The sequence below is a fragment of the Leuciscus leuciscus genome, assembly GCF_965113295.1.
Source record: "Leuciscus leuciscus genome assembly, chromosome: 3".
Lineage (NCBI taxonomy): Eukaryota > Metazoa > Chordata > Actinopteri > Cypriniformes > Leuciscidae > Leuciscus > Leuciscus leuciscus.
The window spans coordinates 30,247,207-30,270,990 of NC_138727.1; the positions used below are offsets into that span (position 1 = coordinate 30,247,207).

General features: G+C 36.8%; 3 protein-coding genes across 8 annotated transcripts in view; 1 reads left to right on the forward strand and 2 right to left on the reverse strand.

The window, feature by feature from the left end:
- cckbra (cholecystokinin B receptor a) overlaps positions 1–9,358 on the reverse strand; it is an 86,681-nt gene extending 77,323 nt beyond the window's left edge. For both annotated transcript variants that reach the window (XM_082165396.1, XM_082165397.1), the window contains exon 1: positions 7,365–9,358. In XM_082165396.1, the coding sequence (XP_082021522.1) occupies positions 7,365–7,524 (160 nt within the window). In that variant the 5' untranslated portion in view covers positions 7,525–9,358. The remainder of the gene's footprint in view (positions 1–7,364) is intronic.
- Positions 9,359–11,506: 2,148 nt separating this feature from the next.
- Positions 11,507–15,520, reverse strand: LOC309495628 (T-cell-specific surface glycoprotein CD28). Its single transcript, XM_082165474.1, has 4 exons — positions 15,157–15,520; positions 12,449–12,787; positions 12,195–12,310; positions 11,507–11,864 (listed from the first exon to the last, which is right to left on the reverse strand). Exons 1-4 carry the CDS (start codon positions 15,239–15,241, stop codon positions 11,757–11,759), a joined length of 648 nt encoding a protein of 215 aa, XP_082021600.1. The 5' UTR covers positions 15,242–15,520; the 3' UTR covers positions 11,507–11,756.
- A 4,494-nt stretch (positions 15,521–20,014) lies between these two features.
- raph1b (Ras association (RalGDS/AF-6) and pleckstrin homology domains 1b) overlaps positions 20,015–23,784 on the forward strand; it is a 56,593-nt gene continuing 52,823 nt past the window's right edge. For 3 of the 5 annotated variants that reach the window (XM_082165359.1, XM_082165360.1, XM_082165361.1), the window contains exon 1: positions 20,016–20,294. The gene's annotated coding sequence lies outside the window, so the exon portion shown is untranslated. Of the gene's footprint in view, positions 20,295–23,784 lie in introns of all 5 variants that reach the window. The other 2 variants (XM_082165358.1, XM_082165357.1) reach the window with 1 other exon arrangement.

Consider the following 23,784-nt stretch of genomic DNA (forward strand, 5'->3'; position numbering starts at 1 on the left):
GCGGCGCATTACGGCTGCGACACGGCTACCGGAGCTGATCGCGCCCATTCTAGTCAATGCTTGTGTTTACACCGGCCGCGACGCGGCGCGTTTCAGAAGCTTCCCAGAAACGGCTCTCCGCGCCGCTTCGCTAAATATAGGCGCCTAGTCTATTTTTGACGGACGCGCGTCCAAGTCGCACCGGAAATACAAAATAAAAGTAAAAAAACACTGTCAATTTCAAAATTAACACCATGTGCAGACTCTCGATTGTATTGCACACCAATATATCCTTGGTAGAAAGCATAGACTGTAAGGTAGAAACCCCCAAAATCAAGAAAAATCACGTCGGACAGGCAAATCACGTGGTCTCGCGCATCCAGTCGCTCCGCTTCTGAAATGCTCCTGGTGTGAGTTGGCACCGCGTCGAGGACGGAATAAAACCTTGTCGCAGACGTAACGCACCGCACACGTGTGCAGTGTAAATGAGGGGTTAGGAGTGCAGTTCCTAAAAGCACATTACTGGCTTTGCAAACACTGTGGCACTTTTATATTTTATTTGTTTACATGCCTGCCGGGTATTTTAAGTTGAGGTGCTATTTGTTTATATATTAGACTTTTTTTTATATTTACTGTTGCACTTAAAATAAGGTGAATTAAATAAAAAATAAGGAACATCCTGGATCTGTTTTTTCGCTCTTCTTTATTCTTTTTTTATGTATTATAGAAGTATGGGATCGGGACTCGGTATCGGTAGATACTCAAAATCAAATGACTCGGACTCGGACCCGAGGGCAAAAAAACCTGATCGGGACATCCCTAATTAAAATGCAAGCATGTTTAATGCAATGCCTATTTTTTTCAAGTAGTGCAATTCAACAGGCTTTTTTGTTTCAAAAACATTTGGCATTATTTTACTTCCATAGTTTCAAAGGATCTGTACACAAATCAGTTAAAATCAGTTAAACAGAGCTTATGTACATTGCGAAACAAAAACATACATTTAGAAATATGAAAACAAAGAAAAATGCCAAATAACAGCATAATCATAAGCAGTTTGTTCAATAACATGGTTTATGAGAAGAGCTGTTTCAATGGGACAGTTAACTTCAATGAAAGTTCAAAAATATTAATTGCTGTTTTTAAAGACTTCCATGCTCATTTGGGATCTCACGTGTTAAAATCCAGCTGTTAGTCGCTGATTCCAAAAAGTGTAGTAAAATGTGTCTACAGTCATTGCAGTCAGGAGCATGAAATATTGTAGACAATAGTTATAGCATGCACTTTCATCAGTTGCTAAGTCAAGGGCCAAGTGCCCAACTAAAGGGAATACTAATCATCATAACAGAGACTTCAACAACCTTTATACATGTACCATGAAAGAAATAAAGCCATGTGGGTTTATAATAAGTGAACATGGTGATGATATTTTTGGAGTTGTTTAAGCATTTTCTGGTGAGAATGAGATCTTTGATTTTATTTGCAGTTGATTTAATCTAAGGCTGTGTGGCTGTAAGTCAGTTGTGTTTCTGCCCATCTCTTCTTTTTTTTCTGTTCTTGTTCTTCCTCTTATCTTCAGTGATTCTGTTTGTTAATGGCAGGTGTCATCAATAATCTTCAATCATCAGTTGTAGAGTGAATCTATTTTATTTAAATAACTGCTACACTGCTTCAGTGTTACTTTTACTCTATAGATTGGGACCATATTAAAACTGAGCAGTTATCGTTTAACATTGAGGATTTTACTGTGTACCAGGAAACATTTAACTAGCAACATATGTTTTACCTTATTAAATTATTTATTAAAACTAATTTGGAAAATTGTTTTGGTATTCATTTAACTATGAACACTTACTAAGCATGATATGTAACTCATACACAAGTTTTGATGTGGTTTTGCTGGGATCATACCAGCACTCACAAGACAACATATGCTGGTCAACCAGCACACCAGCATCCCAATAAAAAATAATGTTCTTCTCAATTTATCCAGAATCGAGCAGCTCTATGACTTCAGCAGTGGAAAGCAAAGGAAATTTTCATATAGCACATGAAGCAGCAGAACAGCCGGGACTGTGTTTTTGCTTCACGGGGTGGTATACTCACTACTCACCCTTTCCTAAACCAACACCTGACATATGAGGCATTCTATTTGCAGTAAGCAAAGTCTGAATAATAATTTTTTTGCCATGATTGTCCTTGCAAACAACAATGTATGTATTTCAATAATTCATCTTTGTGATGTTTTATTCATTGGTCAGTTCAGATGCTTTCTTCAAGAATTGTACTTATTCTGGAATTCTGGAAATTATATACATGCCAGAATTGTGCCAGAATTATGAATAGGTCCTTCTTAATTTGATAAATAAATTAGTACATGTGAGTCTGTAAGTCTGTGATTTTTAGAATGTCACATAATTAGACTGAGTAAAAGGATTTGCTGTTATTTGAAGCCAATTAAAAATTAAAGCCATTTTATTCAGGCACAGTGCCAAAGTCTAATGTTAAGAGCCTCAGTTCAATTTCAGAGCCAAAGACAGCAACACAGCTTAAGCATCCAACCATGAAATCAATGCAGTTATTTTTCTTACTTAGTAAATAATGAGCTCATTTTTCTCAGCACCACAGTCAACCCTATAAAACGTAATAATAATTGTCCACAGTAACACTTCTTTATTTAACCTTTTTGAATTATTTGTTTGTTCAATAAATGCATAATATCCTGTTCAGCCAATACATTTGTATCAAGGCAACACAACAGTCTTGCATTTGAAAGGGCTTTAGCATGGCTCCTGTTATTAACTCTATGACTATTGCTTCTGAAGAACATATACATGCATATAGACCCCAACAATTAACATAGATAAGTAAAAAAGGTGGGCTCTTAACATCACCCCACAACAAATAACAAACATTAAAGCTGCTGTCCGTAACTTTTGGCACTCTAGCGGTTAACACTAGAAGTGCCAGAATTCCATAACTACTAGAACTGCCGCGAGCGGTCATTTTGACCGCTAGATTCCAAACTCTATATCTTTAATGATACATACCCAATTGAGAGATTAATGCATTTATTGTATTAGGATATATTTTAAAAACAAAACAACACCAAACTGTACATTTAAACAAGTTTAATTATACATTTATAAATAATATCTGTAGATGTCCTGAACAAAATAACGGAGTAGCCTATGTTTTCATGTTTCCACTGTTCTATCGCGCCCGCCGACACACACACACACACACACACACACACACACACACACACACACACACCATATTACAGCATTGCAGTCTTGACATTGCAGCCTGTTCATTATAGCCATAATAAAATAGTCAACCTAACATATAAAAATTCCACTGCTCTGTTTATATGGTCAGTATAGCCTCGTACAATTCGTACCATTTTGCACGTGTGAAGAGGATGATTTTTTCCGTCGATATTGGAACGTGAGTGAAGCACAAAGCCTATAATAAAGTAGTTTAGTTTAAAATAGTTTACCATCCAAATACATCGCAAATGTTGAAACATTTTGATTCTAATTAGAGAATTACGTGAGCCTAACGCCGCTTACTTTCACTTTCGCTTATAAAGTATTTCATTTTGGCTTGTTTATAGTTATTTTTTTCATTCTTGTTCTGTTCTGAATATCATTACATTTAAATTATTTGTTGTTGAATATGTTTTGTGTATTTTTACCACATTTTATTGTTGTGTATATTGGTATAGCCTATAATAATACCGCGAAATTCCGTGCGGTCAATATGACCGTCTATGGCCGAAATAGGTAAATATGTTCATTAGTTTTTTTGCCTTATGTGCAATTTATATGAAAAACATTTTAAATGAAAATACAGACACTTTTAGGAAAAGTCAGGTACCGGCAGGATTTTATTTATTTTTTCAACAAAGTTATTGCAGATATAAAATTCAAAACGGTCAAAATGACCGCCATGGCACTTCTAGTGTTAATAGACAGAACTGCATGTGTCTTGCGGAAGAACATTTAGCCGGAGCTACTTCTCTCTGTTTATGTCTATGACGAGTCACGTAGGTACTGAGCTATTCCACAGTGGTATGACCCGTACCAGTCTAAAATAGTCAGAATATATAGACTTATAGGTGCACTGTAGTGATTCAGGATAAGACAAAAACATGGTTTGGATTCATGATGTACTCGCTTATTATATATATTTTGTGAAATTTGAACACAAAAAACAACAACAACTACATACATTTAAAGCCAGCAAACAGTGATACTATATTACTGCATAATTTATTCATGCTGCAGCAGTGCATGATGGGACCAATTAGCCAGCGGCAAGCGAGGAAGGTTGGGATGATTCTAAAGGCCCTGAACAGACAGGGGCCCCAGCAGAACCAACAACCCTCGAATGCTCTAAGGCGTGATGAAACAAGATATGTGTGGGCTCCCCCTTGACCGCACTTCACACTCCAAATGCCGCACTTCACACTCCAATCAGGTAGTTGGCAAGAGATGGTGAAGCCAATATCAGGATCAGAAATAGAAAAAGAAACAGGAGAGGAGAGGAGTGGAGTGAGCAAGACGGAGAAGACAGAAAGTCAGTGGAGCGTGAGAGATTTGTGAAATATTATCAAAAAAATATAAATTTTTACTCTAAACCTTTCATTGTGGAATTTAAAAAGACATGTTTTGAGAAAAGCACTCCTTTTACATATGGAAAAAATAAATAAAGTGGGGTAATACGCCTCTCTCCGAATAGTCAAGTTCAAACATTCAGAAAATCATATCTCCATACTAATGCATTATCATCGAAACTGTATAGACCTAATGCGCCAGAGAAACGAGGGCGCCGCCATCTTTAGAATATTGTCTTTTAACTTCCGTCTTTGCGGTCGCTCTGTATATTTCTATGGCATTGCTGTCCAGGAGTAATTCGCTTTTGAAGTGGATTTACTTCATGTAAAGTTAACGAAAGTTATCATGAGGACTGTAATGTTTAAAGCAGATGACTTAACAAATGTCAGTCGACCGGGAATATTTTAAAACGAGCCGTTCATTAATAAACACGCAGAATCGCTGTGAAAATACAGACCGGAAGTCAAAAGACAACGAGCGCAGCGCTGAAAAGGGGCAGGGCTACATAAGGTCTACAGAAATAGGTAAAACACTCTAACACAGACATTTGTGATATTAAAATAACTATATTAAATGATCACATTAAACTAAATAAGCTATCCATTAGCATTCTCATTCATCTCAGTGCACCTTGCTCAGCAGGCACAGTTTTGTGCCAATCATTTGAGCAGCAAATGTAATGTGACAAACGACTCTAGAGACTCTAGAGAAAAAAACATGACGTCATGGCAATGATAATGGCAGCTCAACAATACACACATGCAGTCAGTCCCAAGGCCTTTACTAGCAACTAAAATGTCCTCTTATTATAAGCAGCAAGTTTTTTCATAAAGTTGCTAATAATAATTTTGCCGTGGGTTTTACTGGGCTTTTTTCCAGAAAACAGTCATGTGTTTGGACTTGCAAGTGGCTACTAATAGCAGTTGTCAAATATCCCCACCTACTGTTTGACCCACACTCTACATGATGTCATTATTAATTGCCATAGTTTGTCTTATTTCCTAAGATGTTTCTACCTTTCTCAGCTCCTCCCCTCTCCAAAAACTAATGTTTTCTTTTCCATACATGTGTACACAAGAGAGAGAGAGAGAGAGAGAGAGAGAGAGAGAGAGAGAGAGAGAGAGAGAGAGAGAATGTATTCAATGATTTAGATGGCCAGTTGTACTACATGTGAAGCATTTTTAGTATTACTTTATCATTTTAAAATAGGGGGATTGATTGATTGATTGATTGATTGATTGATTGATTGATTGATTGATTGATTGATTGATTGATTGATTGATTGATTGGTTTGCAAGACCAGTTTGCTTGTTTATACCTGTCAGTGACTATACTGTGACATGAGAAATATGTTGATGTTTACGCATTTAAGACTCTTCAATAAAAAATGCTGCTTACAAAAAAATTTTTTTTGTCAGAATAAACTGATATTTCTGTCAGTGGGGAAAGAAGCTCTTTGCATCTACCAAACATGGCCATGCAGCAACACCTTGAACCCTTGGGCACAACCCAGTCAGAGAATCTCTCCAGTCAGAGAATCTGTATCTAATTAGTTCATTACAATCCTGTAATTACCATTTCTGATTAATATATATACTGTATGCCACCACCTTTCATCATTTACACTGTAAGTCAACACATCAGAACTCTCTCAAATGAGAATCTCCCCACCTTTTCAAAGAGCAAAACCACCCGATTGAGTGAGTCGCCATCATCTGGATCCATAAATTAGAAAAAGGTGACTGAAATGCTGTAGTAGTTTCGTAATCACAGGTAAGAAACTGCTATGGGTGTTTGTGCATAACAATTTAATCAAATTTAATAATTTTTATTCCCAGCTGGGGGTTTTTATTATCAATGTCAAATTGGATATATCAAATTATAGATTTTTTTTAAATGAACAGCCAGAATACTTGTAGCCAGTAGGTCCTTGCAGGCAGTTTTAATCTGCTGCCAAACTAACACTCCCCCTGACTTGTGTCACTATGATTCATAACCTTGCACAAACTCATAAATTTAAAACAAAATTGTTATTTAGAAATAGGATCATCATTCTCATGCCTGCCAGTCATTCTAGAGGTCAGGGTTTTGCAGTATAGTGACCATATTTACAAATGATTATTTGTCCACGTCCTAGCAAACACCACATTTGTATGTTCAAAGATTATTATGATGATGAAGTTATCTGAAAAATGCAAAGAGCATCCTTGGGGTTTAACACTAACCATTACCTCTGACATTCTTGAAGTTCTTAAAATAATTTAATGTTATTATTATTTAAAATACAGAGGTTATGTTAAAGATACTGATGTACTATTGAAAGAAAATAAACACATTTAATGAGAATTTTAAAAAAGAAACACACAAACATTATGGGAAAAACAAGCTGCAATTTCTTTTTTTCTTTTTTCTTTTTTTTTTTTTTAATGCGTCTATGTGCAGTCAAGTGGTTGCTTGGGCGTAGTAGCTTTTGTAATTATTTCATTAATGTTCAGGCACGCTGTTATAGCTATAAAAAATTATAAATAATTTGTTTGGGGGAAAATACAATTTTTACCATCAGCAAAGGGTTGAGCGTTTCATTTCATGTTGTTTTTCACACATAAACTGGCTCTTTATATCGTCAAAACGTAATTTGACTCAAGAAATGTAAATAACAATAATAAAAATAATAACTAAAATAACGAAATAAATACGCAACAGATAAAATAACAAGGCAATAAAATGACACGCAAACGTTGACATGCATTGGTTTGTCCTCACCTTTCGGTCGTGTGGGTTTGAATTTCTGAATTATTGACGCATTGCTACAGGTGGCGTTAACTTCCACGCTTAACGCAGAGCTGTTCACGCTGGAATTGCCAGGAGTTCTTGAGCATTCCCAAAATGGGTTCTGAGTTTCATTCATTCTCTGTAAATCCATAGTCAAAACAGCCCGCGAGAACTGGTAGAAGTACGTAGCTTCCTAAATCACTGTAAAACTATATTTTATTTACGATATTGCATTCAATGAATATTTTAAACAAAACAAAAAGATATAGTTTCTGCCATGAATTAGCAAAAGGCTCCTAAAGCTTATGTATCACTACGCGCTGAAATATTCTGCACACCAATTGCCTGCATCTGCGCGCGCCTCAGTGAGAGAATGCCCTGTGCGCGTGAAACTGTAGGCTATCAATGGAAAGCGCGCTGTTGCTCTGATGAGCGAGCCGCGTGGGTAGACTGTTCTTTAAGAGTGTTAGCACAGAGGGTGGGGTGGGGTGATTGTAGGAAGGGAGGGAGAATTACAAGAGAAACAGACTCACTCTCAGTCAACATTTAACAGTGCGCCTCAAACTAGCGTATCTTGGCTAATGGAATGTAAGTCCTATGTCGTCCTCCAGTGGATGTCTTGTGTTACTGCTTGTTGATTATCAAAATGAATTAGAAGTTAGAGCTTCAGGGCTGTTAAACAAAAAGCTTTCACAAGATTATTTAAATAATATATATATTTTTTAATTTATAATAATAATTTTTAATAGTAATTTTGCAGTGTGTCTGATCTTGTGATGTTTCTCTTTGTGAGCTTTAGTTGGAGTGGCTGGAAAAATGAAACTTTATGCACAACTGCCAGCCTGCATGGAGAGGTTCCTGAGACTCCAGAGACACCAGCAGCTTCAAATACCTGTTTTTTTTATAGCTGCCCTTTTAATACAATTAATTTGTTTGAAAGAAACTTTATCTAACTGAGTTCTTCTGTGCTGTAAATCATTCCCAAATCTTTTGACAGTTTAATCATATCTATTCAGTTTTCGCAAATATTAGTTGTTTTCATGCATTTTGCACCATTGCATGCTTTTCATCTTCAGAAAGATCTTTCTTCCTCCCCATGTTGCATGAGAACTGTGAATTCCTTATTAAAGTGGAACAACCTATTTGAGTAGGTTTTCCTTTTACCTAAGAAGACCTGGCAAACTAGTTAACAAACCTGTCTGAGATTGATATCAGTTATCTACAAATATATGAGAAATAAAACAAACAAATAAACAAACACTTTCTTTGAAAAACTAAAGTCTGAATGTGTAACGACTGAAATCCTACAGATATGTCACTTGCATAATAATTTGGAACATAGTATATAGACTCCACAAGACCCCTGAAGGTGTCCTGTGGTATCTGGCACCAAGATATTAGCAGCAGATCCATTAAGTCCATTAAAGGAGCTGTATGTAGTTTTCAGCGGCCTCTAGTGGTGATGTTTCAGATTGCAACCAATACGTTTACAAGCACGTGCTCTTGCGCGTGCGTGCTCAAATTTATGAGCGAGCACTGTCTGTGGGTACCGGCCAGACTGAGACGCAACACACCGGAGAAAGCATCCCACAACATGCTCTAAACTCCCACTGCAACGTTACAATAATAGGCTAATTTTATCAGCTTGACATTGAACTAATGCTCCATGCTCGTACCATGATATGGAACCCTATCAATCGTGCCGAATTTTGCCACTGCAAGCACCACTTCACATTTTCTTCAGGAAATGTACATTCTAGGTTTGTAGATAAGGTTTCTCCATGATTCAAATGCCCTGCCGATGTTGATCTGTGTTTTTTCACCCGAAGTTCATCCGATTCACGTCTGGCCTTACGAGCTTCAGCAGAAAAAACTTTTTTTAAATTTTTTTATCAATATGTGGAGGAAGTCATAAGTCCATGTCATAAGTTGCCGTGTCGTCGCTGTTGAGTGCAAAGTCAGTAGGCTAGACAAGGCTAGAGGCTCGGGGGCGGGCATGCAGGTGACGTCACTGTATTTCGCGGTAAATCCGACCCGGCACCTTCACATAAAAATAAGAATACTTGCTTTCAGAGGTAATAGCAAAACCCGCAAAGTGGATCATTTTAATGTGAGATTACAACCCCTTCACACACAGGCAATAAAAAAAGGATTCGTTTTAGTAGAAAAAATACATACAGCACCTTTAAGTTGTGGGGTGGTAATAATAATAATTAGTTACATTTGTATGGTGCTTTTCTAGGTACTCAAAGTGCTTTTACATATGGAAGGAGGAATCTCCTCAACCACCACCAATGTGCAGCATCCACCTGGATGATGCGACGGCAGCCATATTGCGCCAGAACGCCCACCACACACCAGCTTACTGGTGGAGAGGAGACAGAGTGATGAAGCCAATCAGTATATATGGGGATGATTAGGAGGCCATGATGGATAGAGGCCAATGGGCAACTTTGTCCAACTTTGTACTCTTTTTCCGAAGGACATCCTGGGATTTTTAATGACCACAGAGAGTCAGGACCTCGGTTTAACGTATCATCCGAAGGACGGTGTTTTTTGACAGTATAGTGTCCCCATCACTATACTGGGGTGTTAGGACCCACGTTAGGACCATCCAGGTACTGACCAGGCTCAACCCTGCTTACCTTCAGTGGGCAACCAGTCTTGGGCTACAGGGTGGTATGGCTGCTGGTGCCTCCATGGATCGGATTTTGTTGGTCCAGCACATCCCACAGATGCTTAATCAGATTGAGATCTGGGGAATTTGGAGGCCAAGACAACACCTTTAACTCTTTGTCATGTTCTGCAAACCATTCCTGAACTTTTTTTGCAGTGTAGTGTAGCATTATCCTGCTGAAGGGGCCACTGCCATCAGGTCAAAGTAACATCCACATGACATGAATGCCAGGCCCAGGACCCAAGGTTTCGCAAAGAAAACATGATTTTATCAGACCAGGCAACCTTCTTTCATTGCTCCATGGTCCAGTTCTGACTCTCATGTGCTCATTGTAGGCACTTTGATGGTGGACAGGGGTCATCATGGACACTGACCAGTCTGTGGCTATGCAGCTTCATACGCAGCAAACTGTGAAGTACTATGTGTTCTAACATCTTTCTATCATGGGCAGCATTAAGTCTTTCAGCAATTTGAGCTACAGTAGCTCTTCTGTTTGATTGGAACAGACGAGCTTGCCTTCATTTCCCACATGCATCAATGAGCCATGGGCACCATGACTCTGACGCTGGTTCACCAGTTGTCTTCCCGTGCACCACTTTTGGTTGGTACTAACCACTGCATGCAGGAACACCCCAAAAGATAATCTGTTTTGGAGATGCTCTGACCCAGTTGTCTAGCCATCACTATTTGGTCCTTCAAAGTCAGTCATTCAGATCTTTTTTCTTGCCCTTTTTCCCTTTTTTCCTTAATCTGTTTCCTTGCTCCCGAGCTCGTGAATCAGTATATCGTGCACACGAATTTGGGCACTGGTAAGGATAGTAAAGGATGCTGGCTCACTACACATTGGGACACTGATGACTCTATTTCTGGCAATGTGACAAAGTCCACATTGTACAACATCACTTCATGATGTTTTATTAACAAAGTTTGTGAGGAACACGTTCAAATTTTCTATTTAAAGTCTATTTATATATATGTGTGTATATATATATATATACATGCAGTCGACTCACCTATGTTCCTCAACAGTTTTTTATGAACAACAGCAGAGCTGATATCTTTCTGACATTGCTTGTAATGTTATTCAAAAGTACATTATTGATACTTAGCTTGTTACGTATATGTGTAACATTTCAGCCGTAAATAAATGATAAATGTTAACTAGATTGTTCATTACCTGCCTAGTGATGAATGTTTATGATGAATTATAATGAAATAATTGTCTGTATTTTTTAAATAATCTATCGCGTGTCATTATATGTTGTGAGTTTGCTCATGTGATTTAAGTTGCGCGCTTCAGAGCTTTTGTTAAGGGAACATAGTGAGCATGGATGCTCCCTGGTTTTCCCTGGTTTATGTTGGGGCTGGTTCAGGTTTGGGATAGTAATTTTAAAAACAAAAACAAGTCCATAGTAGGTCTTCTTTTAGACAGGCAAACATATGTGTATACAGGAAAGAGATTGTTGTATTATGTTTATTTTGAAATAAATGTTAAAAAAAACACACACATGCCAGCAAGGCTACTAATATTTTGGCTACATGTAATAGTGGGTTAAATGAAAGTATAAAACTATGAATAAAAAAAATAAAATGTAGTTGGCTCTTTCTCAGGATGTCACCAATGCTATATGCCCTTTTTAAAACATGCTGTCTGATTTGATGGCAGGTCATATTGGGCAGGTCTCGTTGAATGTTGTCAGACAGGCTCATACTACAGTGTCTAATAAACCCTGCCAGGTTGGATGTTGAACCCCCTGCCATTTCCGTCTGCATTCTCTGTCTTTGAAGGGAGTATCAATTTGACTGCACTTGATCTGATTTGAGAGATGAGAAAGGAATAAAAAAGAGCAATATCAGCAACAGCTATTTTAAAATAGTCAACATTTCAAAGAACTGTAGCCAAAGTTTAAATCAGGCCTTAAATAAATAAATGCTTGTTGGCAAATTATACTGTAAAAAGATTTGCATTATCTATAATCGTTATAACTGCATGCCATTATTTAAATATAACATAATATTGTATTGATTACATGAGAGATATTTTTTTTGCCAAATTGATATCAACTCTAATACTAATAGACTGATTTCATGTATTGAAATATGTGTTGAATGAGCATTTTATAAATGTAAATATAAGTATTTACCCGCAAAAAGAAAACGATGCAAGTCATTACCAGCCCATATATGGCCATGACTCCAAACGCGACCCACCAAACCAGGTGACTCTCGTGTTGACAGAGTTCACTCCTATCTGGGCTCTCTGTTGACAAACCCACACAAAAAGAGAAACACAAAATGTGACTTTAAACTGTACATGAAGTCATATTGGCAATTTTTTTATCTAGATAATGCTCATCTTTTTAGTCTTGTTATACATTAACAACCATTAAAAATATACCTTCAACAAACACAATAGTTTGCGGTGTGTCTGCCAGTTGTATAAATGGAGGAGGATAGTGTATCTCGACCTCACAGGTGTACAGGTCTGTAAAATTCTTAGTCACACTGAGCAGGATGAAACTGGTTCTGTTATCCATAAAATCAACACTGATATTGGCAGGGAAATCTGGGATCTTGCTATTTATGTTGTTGAATGTATCATTTATCTTGATAGAAATGGAGGCGGCCTTGTCTGGGCCTTTAAATAATTTGAAGTTCATTTCTGTTGCACGAAGTTCAGGGCAGGGCACATTAACATTGCTGTTCTCTTCCACGTGCTTAACCGGTGGGAGATTGCCTGCAGTGTAGAGAAGACAAAAGTCACATAGTTCCATCATTAACATCTCACAACATCTTAATGCATAGTATTCAAGCTTTCATTTTTCAAAACCTGAAATCTCGGTCTGGCACAATGTTAATTTACTATACTTATATTGCATTATTTATTTTATACTTGAAGAAGATGTCTGATTTTGTAGAAGTGGTTATGGAATCCACAAATCACCACAGTCACCCACGTTGCAGCAGAAGACGGCTTCTGTTCTCAAGATCGCTCATAGGCTCTCTATGTATGCTATCTTACAGTTACATTGCTATTCCATTAAGTTATATGCACTTCTTTAAAAAAAAAAAGTAAAAAATTTTTTTTTTTTTAACTATGGATATAAGAACAGTATTTTATAGTTTTGTCTTTTTAGTTTCGTGGTGGTCTGAATAACTTTATGTATGATGAATGTACACAGGCACTTACAAAATATATGCCAGAATAACTAACCCGAAGAACCGTTTGACTGGTTTCTTAATTTCACAAATCTTTCATCACAACTTTTGCCTGTAAGAGTGGAGAAATGTTGTCATAGAGACAGTTTCTGTGTGAACAAACTGCTTTGAACCTCAGGGAAAGAGTGAATCATCTTCATGAAGAATCATAACTCTCTCAGCACTGCATTTTCTCTTCTCAGATTGTCAGTGGCAATCTCAAACATGTCAGCTTGTTGCTAAATGTATAGAATATTTGCTGCAAGGTCCCACTTTATATTAAGTGTCTTATGTACTAACATTTAAATTAAGCATTTGATACAATGCATTTATTGTGTATATTTTGTGTTTTACATTGTTTTTGTTTTTTTACATATTTTTAAATACCTTTTTAATCAATTTGCATCTATAATTACACTGTTGACCCTTCCCTTACTCCTTAACCCACCCTTGAACCTAACCATACCACCAAACCTGTGTTTATCCTTACCCGTATCCCACCTCAAGAGCAGCAGAAGTGTTTTGTAATACAACATGAACACAATTGTTTCACCTACTATAAGTACGATCTGCGAAATGGGTTCTAGCTTCATGCACTCAATTGTACTTTGTAGCCTCACAAATTAAATCTTTGTGGTAAAACTGATTGTACTGTAAATGAGTCTGACTGCATAATATTTCATTTATCCAATCCTCACTCAATCAGTTAGATTGTATTTTGATATTTAAGAAATCTAGCAACTCATACACTGGCACAAATGTATGTTGTTGCACAGATTTCAGTGTGACTGACATGTAAGGAAATATTTATTTTTTTAATTATATATAAAAAAAATGAAATTTAAATGTACACATACATAACTAACTTTATTTCCTTTTCCAATAGTCAAATATTTTCTATTTATAAATAAGACTTCATTTAAATCATCAGTTCTCTTCTGTATATATTGTTGTACTGTTTTGTTGAAAATCTTCATGACTAAGTGCACTTAACCGCACTTCAGCAGCAGATTGTAGCGACAAAGTAGCAGAACATTATTTATTGTTAAACTCTGTGTATATTCATCATCCACACAAAAGGATATTATAGATATATTGAAAAATTGGTGTGGAAGAAGATATGAAGCAACAGGTAAAGCACCAAGATTTAAAATGTCTTTATAAAATGTCTTTATATTTTGCCGCTTAAAAAAATGGTCTCATGTTCATTTACAGGTTATAAACATTATGCATTTATGGCCTATTATGAGGTTTTTATTATATATATATATATATATATATATATATATATATATATATATATATATATATGGACTCCACAAGACCTTTTAAGATTAATCTTCTTAAATATGATTATTTATTTATTTATATTTGACTACCATAAGGGCATTCCCATCAGCCCACACAAACTGTATCCAGGGTGTAAACAAAATATTTTATTGTATCTTGTTATTGTGACTTTACATTGCATAATTTCTACTTAAAATATGCACACTTTTCCTATGAACCGAGACTTCATATCAAAATGTAGACTTTAGTTTTTAATATTTAAGTTTGCCATTACAGGCCTTTCTGCTCAAAGCTGCTTGCAGTTATAAACCCAAGGACAATGGTCTCATTGGTCCTGGTCACATTCCATCCCATCCTAAATGAGGGTTTTTTCTAAAAAATAAACAAATAAATACAATCCAAAAAAGGTACTAATTCTACAGTAACTGTTTTTATTCAAGTAAAAATTATTTAATATAACTAAATCAGCCATAATACATTAGATACATTATACTAGACTTCAGATTCACAAGATAGCATTAGATAAGACTTAAGAAAACAATGGCATATAACTTGTATGAGTGTCTATGTAACCCACTGTATTGCATTTTTAAAGTTATCACAGAATCAAGATCTTACCTTTGCACATGCTCTGTGCTTCAGATCGGGTGCTATGGAAGAGACAGAGACTTAAGAGGGTCACAGATGTCCTGAAAATCTCCATCTGTTGTATTCTAAGTCTTCACACAATGGAAGTGCTGTTAAAAACGGCAGATCTGCCTTTCGTTTTGGCACTATGGCGTGCTTGTATGGTAAATTCAGCCTTCGGTGTAACAGAAGAACAGATCGCAAGCCAAACAGGAAGTTTCCATTTTCTCCTTGCACCCTTTGTGGTTGATGTTATTTGCATGTTAAGGTTTCATATAGTGCGTTTGGTAGAGATTGTCATGGTATCATACAGTAGCTGGTGTTTCCTCATTGAGGGGAGGTAGTAAAGGAGACCCCTGTAGGTGTTTTCTAGTAAACTGTCTGTTTGAGTATTGTCGGGGGGGTTATTTAGGGTTAAAGTGGGTTTGTGCTTGAGAGTAACAGATGCAGAAAGTGAAAGAGAGAGAGGGAGAGGGATGAAGAAAAAGAAAGCCAGCTCCTAGAGGCTCTTCAACATTAAAATGACAGAAACATACACACCCTTGATCAGAAAAGGCCTGCATGCATTTTTTAAAAAGTGCATTAAAAGCATTTTCTGACTGTCTGGCTCCCAAGGTGACACATTCAAACACATGATGTGGGGGGAAATGCCTTTAAGCTGATTTAGTAAATCTTCATGTTTCCTGTTTTTGATCTAGCCTGAAACTGGGTGCACGCCAGAGGCAGTGCACTTTGTGATCTCTATGGCAACCAACCCACGATGCTGACGATGATCTGTGTTCGTTGTGCTCTTTCCTTAATGGAAGGAAAGATTAATCAAGTTTCCTCTTATATTATTCATGAGATGAGAACAGTCGCAAATTATGAGGTTTTGTGGTTCTCTTTATATCTAGATCTAAACCTAGAACTGGTTTCAGACCCCTACATGCACTAGCACCCCCTTAAATCTACTTCCTGTGTGAACCACAAAATGTGACGACATGTTTACAGAGCCCATGAATGGGATATAATAGTACTTACAAACAAAAAGTATTGGAACATCAGAATGAAATCCCATGCATGTGTTATTATCTATCCAAAATATAGCTGTCTTAGTTTTACAGACCTTAAAAATATTACAATGTTTTCATTTTTAAGGTTGTACAAATGCTTTGCCAAATGAATGTTTTATAAATAAAGTTTAAAATAAAAAAATCAAACAAATAAATAAATGTGCAACCCCATTTTCAGAAAAGTTGGGACATTCTGTAAAATATGAAGTAAAAGTTGGCAAACCACAGCTCCAAAAATAGAAAAATATTTATGTCATGCTCCCTTCATCAGAGAAACTTGGTCTTCATCATCCCCTTTTTCTAGAAATGTCACCTGTGGTGAGAACATTAAATACATATTTTTCTATTTTTTGAGCAGTGGTTTGCAAACTTTTTCCTCCTTTTTTAAAATTTGCTTGTGGTTGAGCACCCTCATTGAGCATTTCTCAATAAAAATTTCTTAAATCAATAATCTGTGATTTGTTAATTCTCTTTAACCTTTTTTTAACTGATAAAAGTACAAAATAAAGATTTACAATGTTTTGTACTGAGCAACTTTTTTTATTTTGACGGCTGTAACACATTTCAGAGGCATGTTTCCCACTGTGTCACGTCACCTTTCCCTTAAGTGTCACCCCCCTGCCCCCCTTTTTTGTTTTTGTTTTTTGTTTTTAATAGACATGAAAATGCACATTGTTCACCCAAAAATGAAAATTCTGTCAGTAATTACTCACCCTCATGTTATTCCAACCCCGTAAGGCTTTCGTTCATCTTCGGAACACAAATTAAGATACTTTTTATTAAATCTGAGAGCTGGATCACTCCTCCATAGGCTTCTATGGGATCGAAACTTGCCAGCCCAGAAAAGTTAGTAAAGACATTGTTAAAATAGTCCAAGTGAGTGGCTCAACCACAAGTTTATCAAGCGACGACAATACTTTTTGTGAGCAAAAAACAACAAAAATAACGACTTTATTCAACTATTAATTTTCGTCTGTGTGGACCTGAATGAATTCACGTAGTGTACCAGCGCAGCGCGTCTGGGTTATACGTCACCACGTAGGCTCACTATTGGCCGACGCTGATGCGTGTGCGTGCTTCATTTTCGGGTGAACTAACCCTTTAAATGGTTGTAATTCAAGAATGCTTATGGAATAATTTATATGCCAATGTAACAATGGAATATAGACATAACATTGCTCTTGTTTTAAAGAAGACATTTGGCAGATTTTTGTAGAAGTGAAATAAATTTAGAAAGTTATAGAAAACTTAGTATAGGATATTACTGTTTTGGCTTTGGGCCCACCGGCGGGCCGGTGACACTTAAATACACTTTTTAATAGTTAATTGTAATTTTTTTTTCCTACTATGGAAGTCATTGGGGTCCATCAACTGTTTGGTTACCGACATTTTTCAAAATATCTTCTTTTGTGTTCAGCAGAAAAAAGAAATTCATACAGGTTTGAAACAACTTGAGGGTGAGTAAATGATGACAGAATTTTCATTTTTGGGTGAACTATCCCTTTAAGCTCCAAAAATGTCCCAGAAAAGATCCTAAAAATAATCAATGAGTTCACAACTCATGTGTTATGGGTTGTGTTGTAAGTCTTCTGAAGCCATTAATTAGCTTTTTTCTTTTTTTTTTTTTTTTTGGTCGAAAAATACTAAACTTGAAGTTATAATTCAGAGTTAAAATGTCTTATATTCAAATGCAAATGATAAAGATATAAGAAAAAATGCATAGCATTATTGGCGCCAAACCTGTGATATAATTTTTCTGAGTAACATGAATGAGATTTGAGAGCATGAGGGAAGATTTTCAGAGAATAACTGATTAAAAAACACAAGTGCACAGTCAAACAATACAATTTCACACAGAGAAAGTTAATAGTAATAAAGTACTTGAGTGTGGTGCAGGTAACTTACTGTAATTCAATGTTGCCACTGAAATGTTCAGATTATTTTAGAAATGTACTGGTTGTTCTGGGGAAACAAAAGAACAAAGTTGATTATTCACAAATATGTATTGACCAGCAAATGGCTTTAAAATGGTATTTGAGAGAATGAGGGCACGGTGCACCTGTAGTAAGTAAAGTTAGGATAAACACAAAAACAGACCAAACTATATTAACCTGCTTTTGTTATTCATAACAAACGCCAATGACGACAGCACCCTCTGGACAGTTTGAGCAGATGTTTTATACCATCATCACTGCCCTTGTCAAAGCTCATATCCTAGTCCATTCAGCATCTGGCTCATATTCACAATCTCAAACATATTCTCAAAACTACATATTTTTCAACCTCTTCAAAATCAATATTTTAATTGCTGACAGCTTCTTTACCAGATCCACCACCAAGTGACAGTGACACTATATTTGATTGCGTTCAGTACTTGCTCTGCAGTAAATCTCGGAGACATTTCAAGGTTTGCTGATGATACTTCCTATTCTTTTTCTGCGGTAGCTATGAGTGAAACTTCACTTCATCATTGTTTATCAGACATTGCCACCTTGTGGAATTAAGGTGAATTGCACTTATTCAGTCATCAAAGATTCGATTATTGTTGTGCAGAAAAAATATAATGACATCCCGGGTCACTAGGTACTGTATGCGTTAAGGGCTTCATTGATAGGCTAATGATAGGCTACCCTCAGTTCACCTGCTTATTGTGGACTGCTTCAAAACAGTTTAACTTGGATATTCTGTAATCTTTATACTTTTATTTTGCCTCTGTCCCAACTTTTTAGGGAATGTTGCAGCCATCAAAATCAAAATACAATTAAGTTAGTTACTGAAAACATTGAAAAACTTTTCTTTGTACCTTTGTCAGTTAAATAAAGGTTCAAGATAATTAACAAATCACAGATTCTTGATTGTATTGCATTTTACAAAATGTCCCCACTCTCTTTTTGTAAATGGGGTTGTATTTATATTAAAAATGTATTCAAATAAAAAATATAATATTTAAATGATCAATTATATAATTACATAAACATATTACCTTATTTATATAATGTATTGTAAATAATTAGTTAATTTATTATTAATAATATAGTTAATTTATTATAGTTTTAGTATTAGTATTGTTTATTATAATTTTTAAATTTTTTAACTTATTAATATATTCTTATTAATTATTATCACTTTGTTAATAGCTTGGCGTTTGCTGTAATCCTACTTTAAGTGGCAAAACCATGGGCAAAACCTTACTGTTGATCTCATGCAGTTTTGGTTTTCTCCGCTGGGGGGAGAACGTTACTTTCTGTTAGTTAATTTGTTACTTCGTTCTCTAAAACAAAATTTAGTTCTCTAAATTAACTTCAATTTAACAATTTCGAACAGTCGTAGAAATCAAGACTGCGTCTAAATTATGCAAAACGGGTCTCCAGAAAACTAATCCTGGATAACTATCTAATAAAACATATGTATTTCATTATTCTAGCCGTCTGTAATCCAGTCAGTGCCATGATACATGCACACATGTGCTGCTATCCGTTCCGTTGCAGTGGTGCTGACTGCAAAGCCAGTGACGTCCAGATCCAGCTCCGCCCCTCTGGACCTAATGGGTGGAGCCTGATCTAGTCCAGTTCCACCTCGATGGACTCAATGGGTGAAGTTTTGTTTAGCGATAGTGTTATGGTAGGGATAGGGTGTGGTTGGACCGTCTAGTTCCACCCATTACGTCTAGCGAGGGGGAGGTGGACGTCAAGCTCCACCCTCACGCCCGTTGTTCTCTTGCACCAGTAGCGGTCAGCTGGTGTGCTCTTGTGAAGAGAGGGGCGATCCACGCACCTCCTTATGATCGGCTGATTGGTCGAGCGCTGAATCTGGGCAGGACAGGAAACGGGGACGCGAGCAACGCGCAGCAATCTCCGTTCTCCGGGAGAGAGAATGGGAGAGGAAACCGAAATGTGTCAATAGGAGACTGGAAGGATTGAATCGGGCGAATTAATAATTTGCCCTTTTGGTATAGGTATATACTGCGCTATTCACCACCAGGGACGTGGGATATTTATCTTTAGTTGGCCCTACTCTTATAAATAATTGTTGGCTGTTTTCATTTCATAGAAAAATTGCAGAGCTCTTCGCTTCTGGGTAAGTGATCACTATTATCTAATCTTATGTCTGAGACTCTTGGCTTTAACTTGTGCTGCGTTCTGTTAAAGTAGGTTTACATTTGGAAATCACTGGGGATCGCCAATATCCCACTCCAAAGAAAATGGCTCAGTTATACTGTCTGCTGTTGTATTATGTCCTTATGAGAAAATTGCCTGGACAAAAAGGCATGGAGCCTGTTAAAGAAAGGGGTCGAATTCATCTTTGTCATTTGACAATGGGACAGTTCCCACGTGCACAAAAGCTCCCCATCATCAATCAATGAATTTCTCTGGACGGGTTGTAGTTGTTTTGCAGAACTGTAGGCTATAAGCTTGTGTGATTGTACGCTTTTGGTTTCATCTCCAGTTGAGTCAAAGGAAGCCTCTTGTAGTTCTGGGTGTGTGGCCGAGTAGCCTACTGTGACCAACGGATGGTCTTTCATTTTGGCCATGTTATCATGTTACATTTATTCAGCACAACACAGGAGAATAAAAAGTCCGTCACGTGTTCTCATAAAATGCTGTAGCCTACTGTATGTTGGCATGATCCTGGGTGTGTTCAAAACATACGCCCATAAATTTCATGCCCCCTTCACCCCCACGTTGGTGAAGGGAGTTGTTTTTTTCCACGCACTGTAATTACCGGTATGCTTCCATCTCTTAGCTTAAAAATGAATATCACTTGAAACAGTGTTGTCAGCTTGCTGGTCTCCGCCCAGTCGAGCCCGAAGGCAATCGTGTAGTTCTAGATATTAAACCACACATTTCCATTCGATAATTATAAAGGGTTCCTAAATGAATGAAAACAGTTTATTGATGTTAGTGGGGGAAAGTGCAGTCTATGAAAAGATTTCCGGCATGTTTAACCGTCTTTTATTTGCGTGTCGCGTGCGCCGCCGTGCTCATTGTCCTGCTACAGTCACTCTTAGGTCATACATGTTTTTGTCACGTTTTCCAACTGTTTTTCAACATCGTTCTTAATGTAATTCTTCCTCCATATCCATGAATAGCCATTTAACTGGGACTATGTTATGTCCATGTTGCTGTTAAAATTGAGAGTTAAGATAATTGATGTTTAGAATAATCTTGCTACTCCTGTCATTCAGAATATGTTAAACAGGGATTGTCCCTTCCTCACCCGTTTCACGAGAAGGGGGAAACGACATGAAGACCTGTAATTTTGGGGACATTCTTTAAGATGTTATTGTTCACAGACACATCTAATTTTGTATATAGTTTTAAGTTAAGTTACTTATTATGACCTCATAGAACATGTCTAATTAATATTGTGTCGCAATTGACACATTACACTTAACCTACATGCATGCATGTAGGACTAAAGGACTGTAAAGAATGCAATGTGACCAAATTCATTGAGGGGTGTCCATGCTTTTCAAGTGCTTCTGCTTAAAATAAAAGTTAATGTAGTGAGATGTTGAATCATAAAACACTTCTTTCTTTATTTCTCAATAAGTTCTAGTGCCACTTTTGTTTGTTTTTTAGTCTGTAGTCAACAATCAACATCCTTCATAGGGTAGAATGTGGGATGTAGTCTTTGAATTGTTGACCTCAAGAAAATGAGTAGCCTACTTAGTCCATGTTTTCCCATTTTCCTCAGTTCCTTGTTCACTACCAGAGAAGGGAATGCATGGTCCTCTGGGCATGTGTGTGGACAAAGCAGTTCAGTTTGTATGAAAAAAAAACAGCTGCTGCTTATGCATCTCAGCAAGGCGGAGAACTAAGTCATATGTGTGTGATCTGTTTAACTAAACATGCATTTACATTTCATGTCAAATTTGAGGGATATAATCCAGCTATGTATGGGACACTTTTATGCATACATATTTTTCAGCTTCTGGCTACGTTTATTTAAAAAATATATAACATTTCTGCTATTGGACTTTTGCATGTTTTGAATGATTTTGATTTCTTAAGAAGTGTAAAATGGATACTTTGAGTTAGATTTCAGATGTGCACATTTTTTTTAAGAGCTGGGGCTACACAAAAGACTCAGATGTTAGTTGGTGTTATTTTACCAAAGCTCCCCCTCAGAAAAGGGGGCAAACCTTCAAAGAGAACTGTAACCCTCCGTGAAACAGTCACCAGGGAAAGTGAAACCAGATAGGTCCTAAGCAAGGAACCGCAATGGAGCACCTGGAGGCCAGCGAATGCTCTGCTGGTATAAATGCTTGGCACCAGTCATCAGGTGCGCTTAGCCCTTGGCTTTCAGGATTACCAGAGCCACACTCTTCACACTCAGTTGCCTCTGATTTCCCATGAGTAATTTGCCCAACTTTAACTCCCAAACAGAACTGATTAAGAAACTAAGGGAGACAGAAAAACAGATTTCAATCAATAAAAACATATTATTTCCTTTTGCATATTTAAAACGATGTAATGTAAATTCACTTCATGCCTTTGTCTGTTTTAAAATAACCTGTTTGTGTGTGCCTGACTGTTAATTGTAATGTCTCATTTACAATCCAAAATATTTAATTCAGGAGAAGAATTCAATCTGATTTTACAGTGAAATTGTGAAGAAAATCGATTCATTCAGGCTTTTTGTATTACTTTTATGCAGAGCAGAATAAGCTACACATTAGATTTGTCCTCATTAATAGATTCGGTGTATCATTACATAGAAATCATGGGATCAGTCCTTTACACATAGTTTAAACAAATGATCAAGGTTAAAGCATATGTGAAGAGGTACAATGCGATACTAAGTTTAAGTATTATAAACATTAACATGCTTTTTAAATAAATCTGCTTTGAAACATTGGAAATGCTTTGTGGAAAGCATGTGCATACAAATAAAATTGACTTGAAAAGTGCATTTACATGGATTTTTTTAAGTTAGACCCGGTGTTATTGTTTTGTCTTACAGAGGTAAAATATAACAAATGTGTATTTAATCCTTCAAGTATTCAATTAGACATCGTCATGTATATTTGGACAGACAGACAAGACAGGTGAATACTGTAGCTTGACAATGCAAAACCCCCAGAGTTTGAATCTTTGTGATGATTCAGACATTATTGAGGTGTAGCCACACACTGACTGTCATTCTACCCCAAGTATTGACAAAGATACTGACTCCTCTGCTCTGAACACATCTTATTCCAGTGATTTTCCAAAAGAACTGGGGACCATCTCCTATGATGTGGTAGAGTTTTAGAGAGCTGCTCAGAGAACATTGGGAAATTTCAACTAAGGCACTACTCAGTTTGTAATAACAAAAGGCTGGAGGTGAGAATTAGGGGTGTGCACGAAAAGCTGAGTATTAGAATTATATTCACTCTGTAAGAACTATATGAAAAATAAAAATACTATTAGAATTTTGCTTTGTTAATGCAGTGAATCCATGATAAATCCTGAGCACGCAAACTAAAACTCACAGTTATAACTAAATGCATTGGGTGGCTCTGTGGAGTGTGTAAACAAGTTGATTGTATTTGATCACAGAATGTCGTTTTCTCCCTCTAGGC

What these genes read in the sequence shown, in the direction of transcription:
- LOC309495628 (XM_082165474.1), bottom strand. Translation starts at nt 15,241, where the DNA reads ATGGAGATTTTCAGGACATCTGTGACCCTCTTAAGTCTCTGTCTCTTC. An exon ending in AACTATTGTGTTTGTTGAAG is followed by an intron (nt 12,311 to 12,448) that starts GTATATTTTTAA and finishes GTTTGTCAACAG; the next exon opens with AGAGCCCAGATAGGAGTGAA. An exon ending in GCATCGTTTTCTTTTTGCGG is followed by an intron (nt 11,865 to 12,194) that starts GTAAATACTTAT and finishes CTCTCAAATCAG; the next exon opens with ATCAAGTGCAGTCAAATTGA.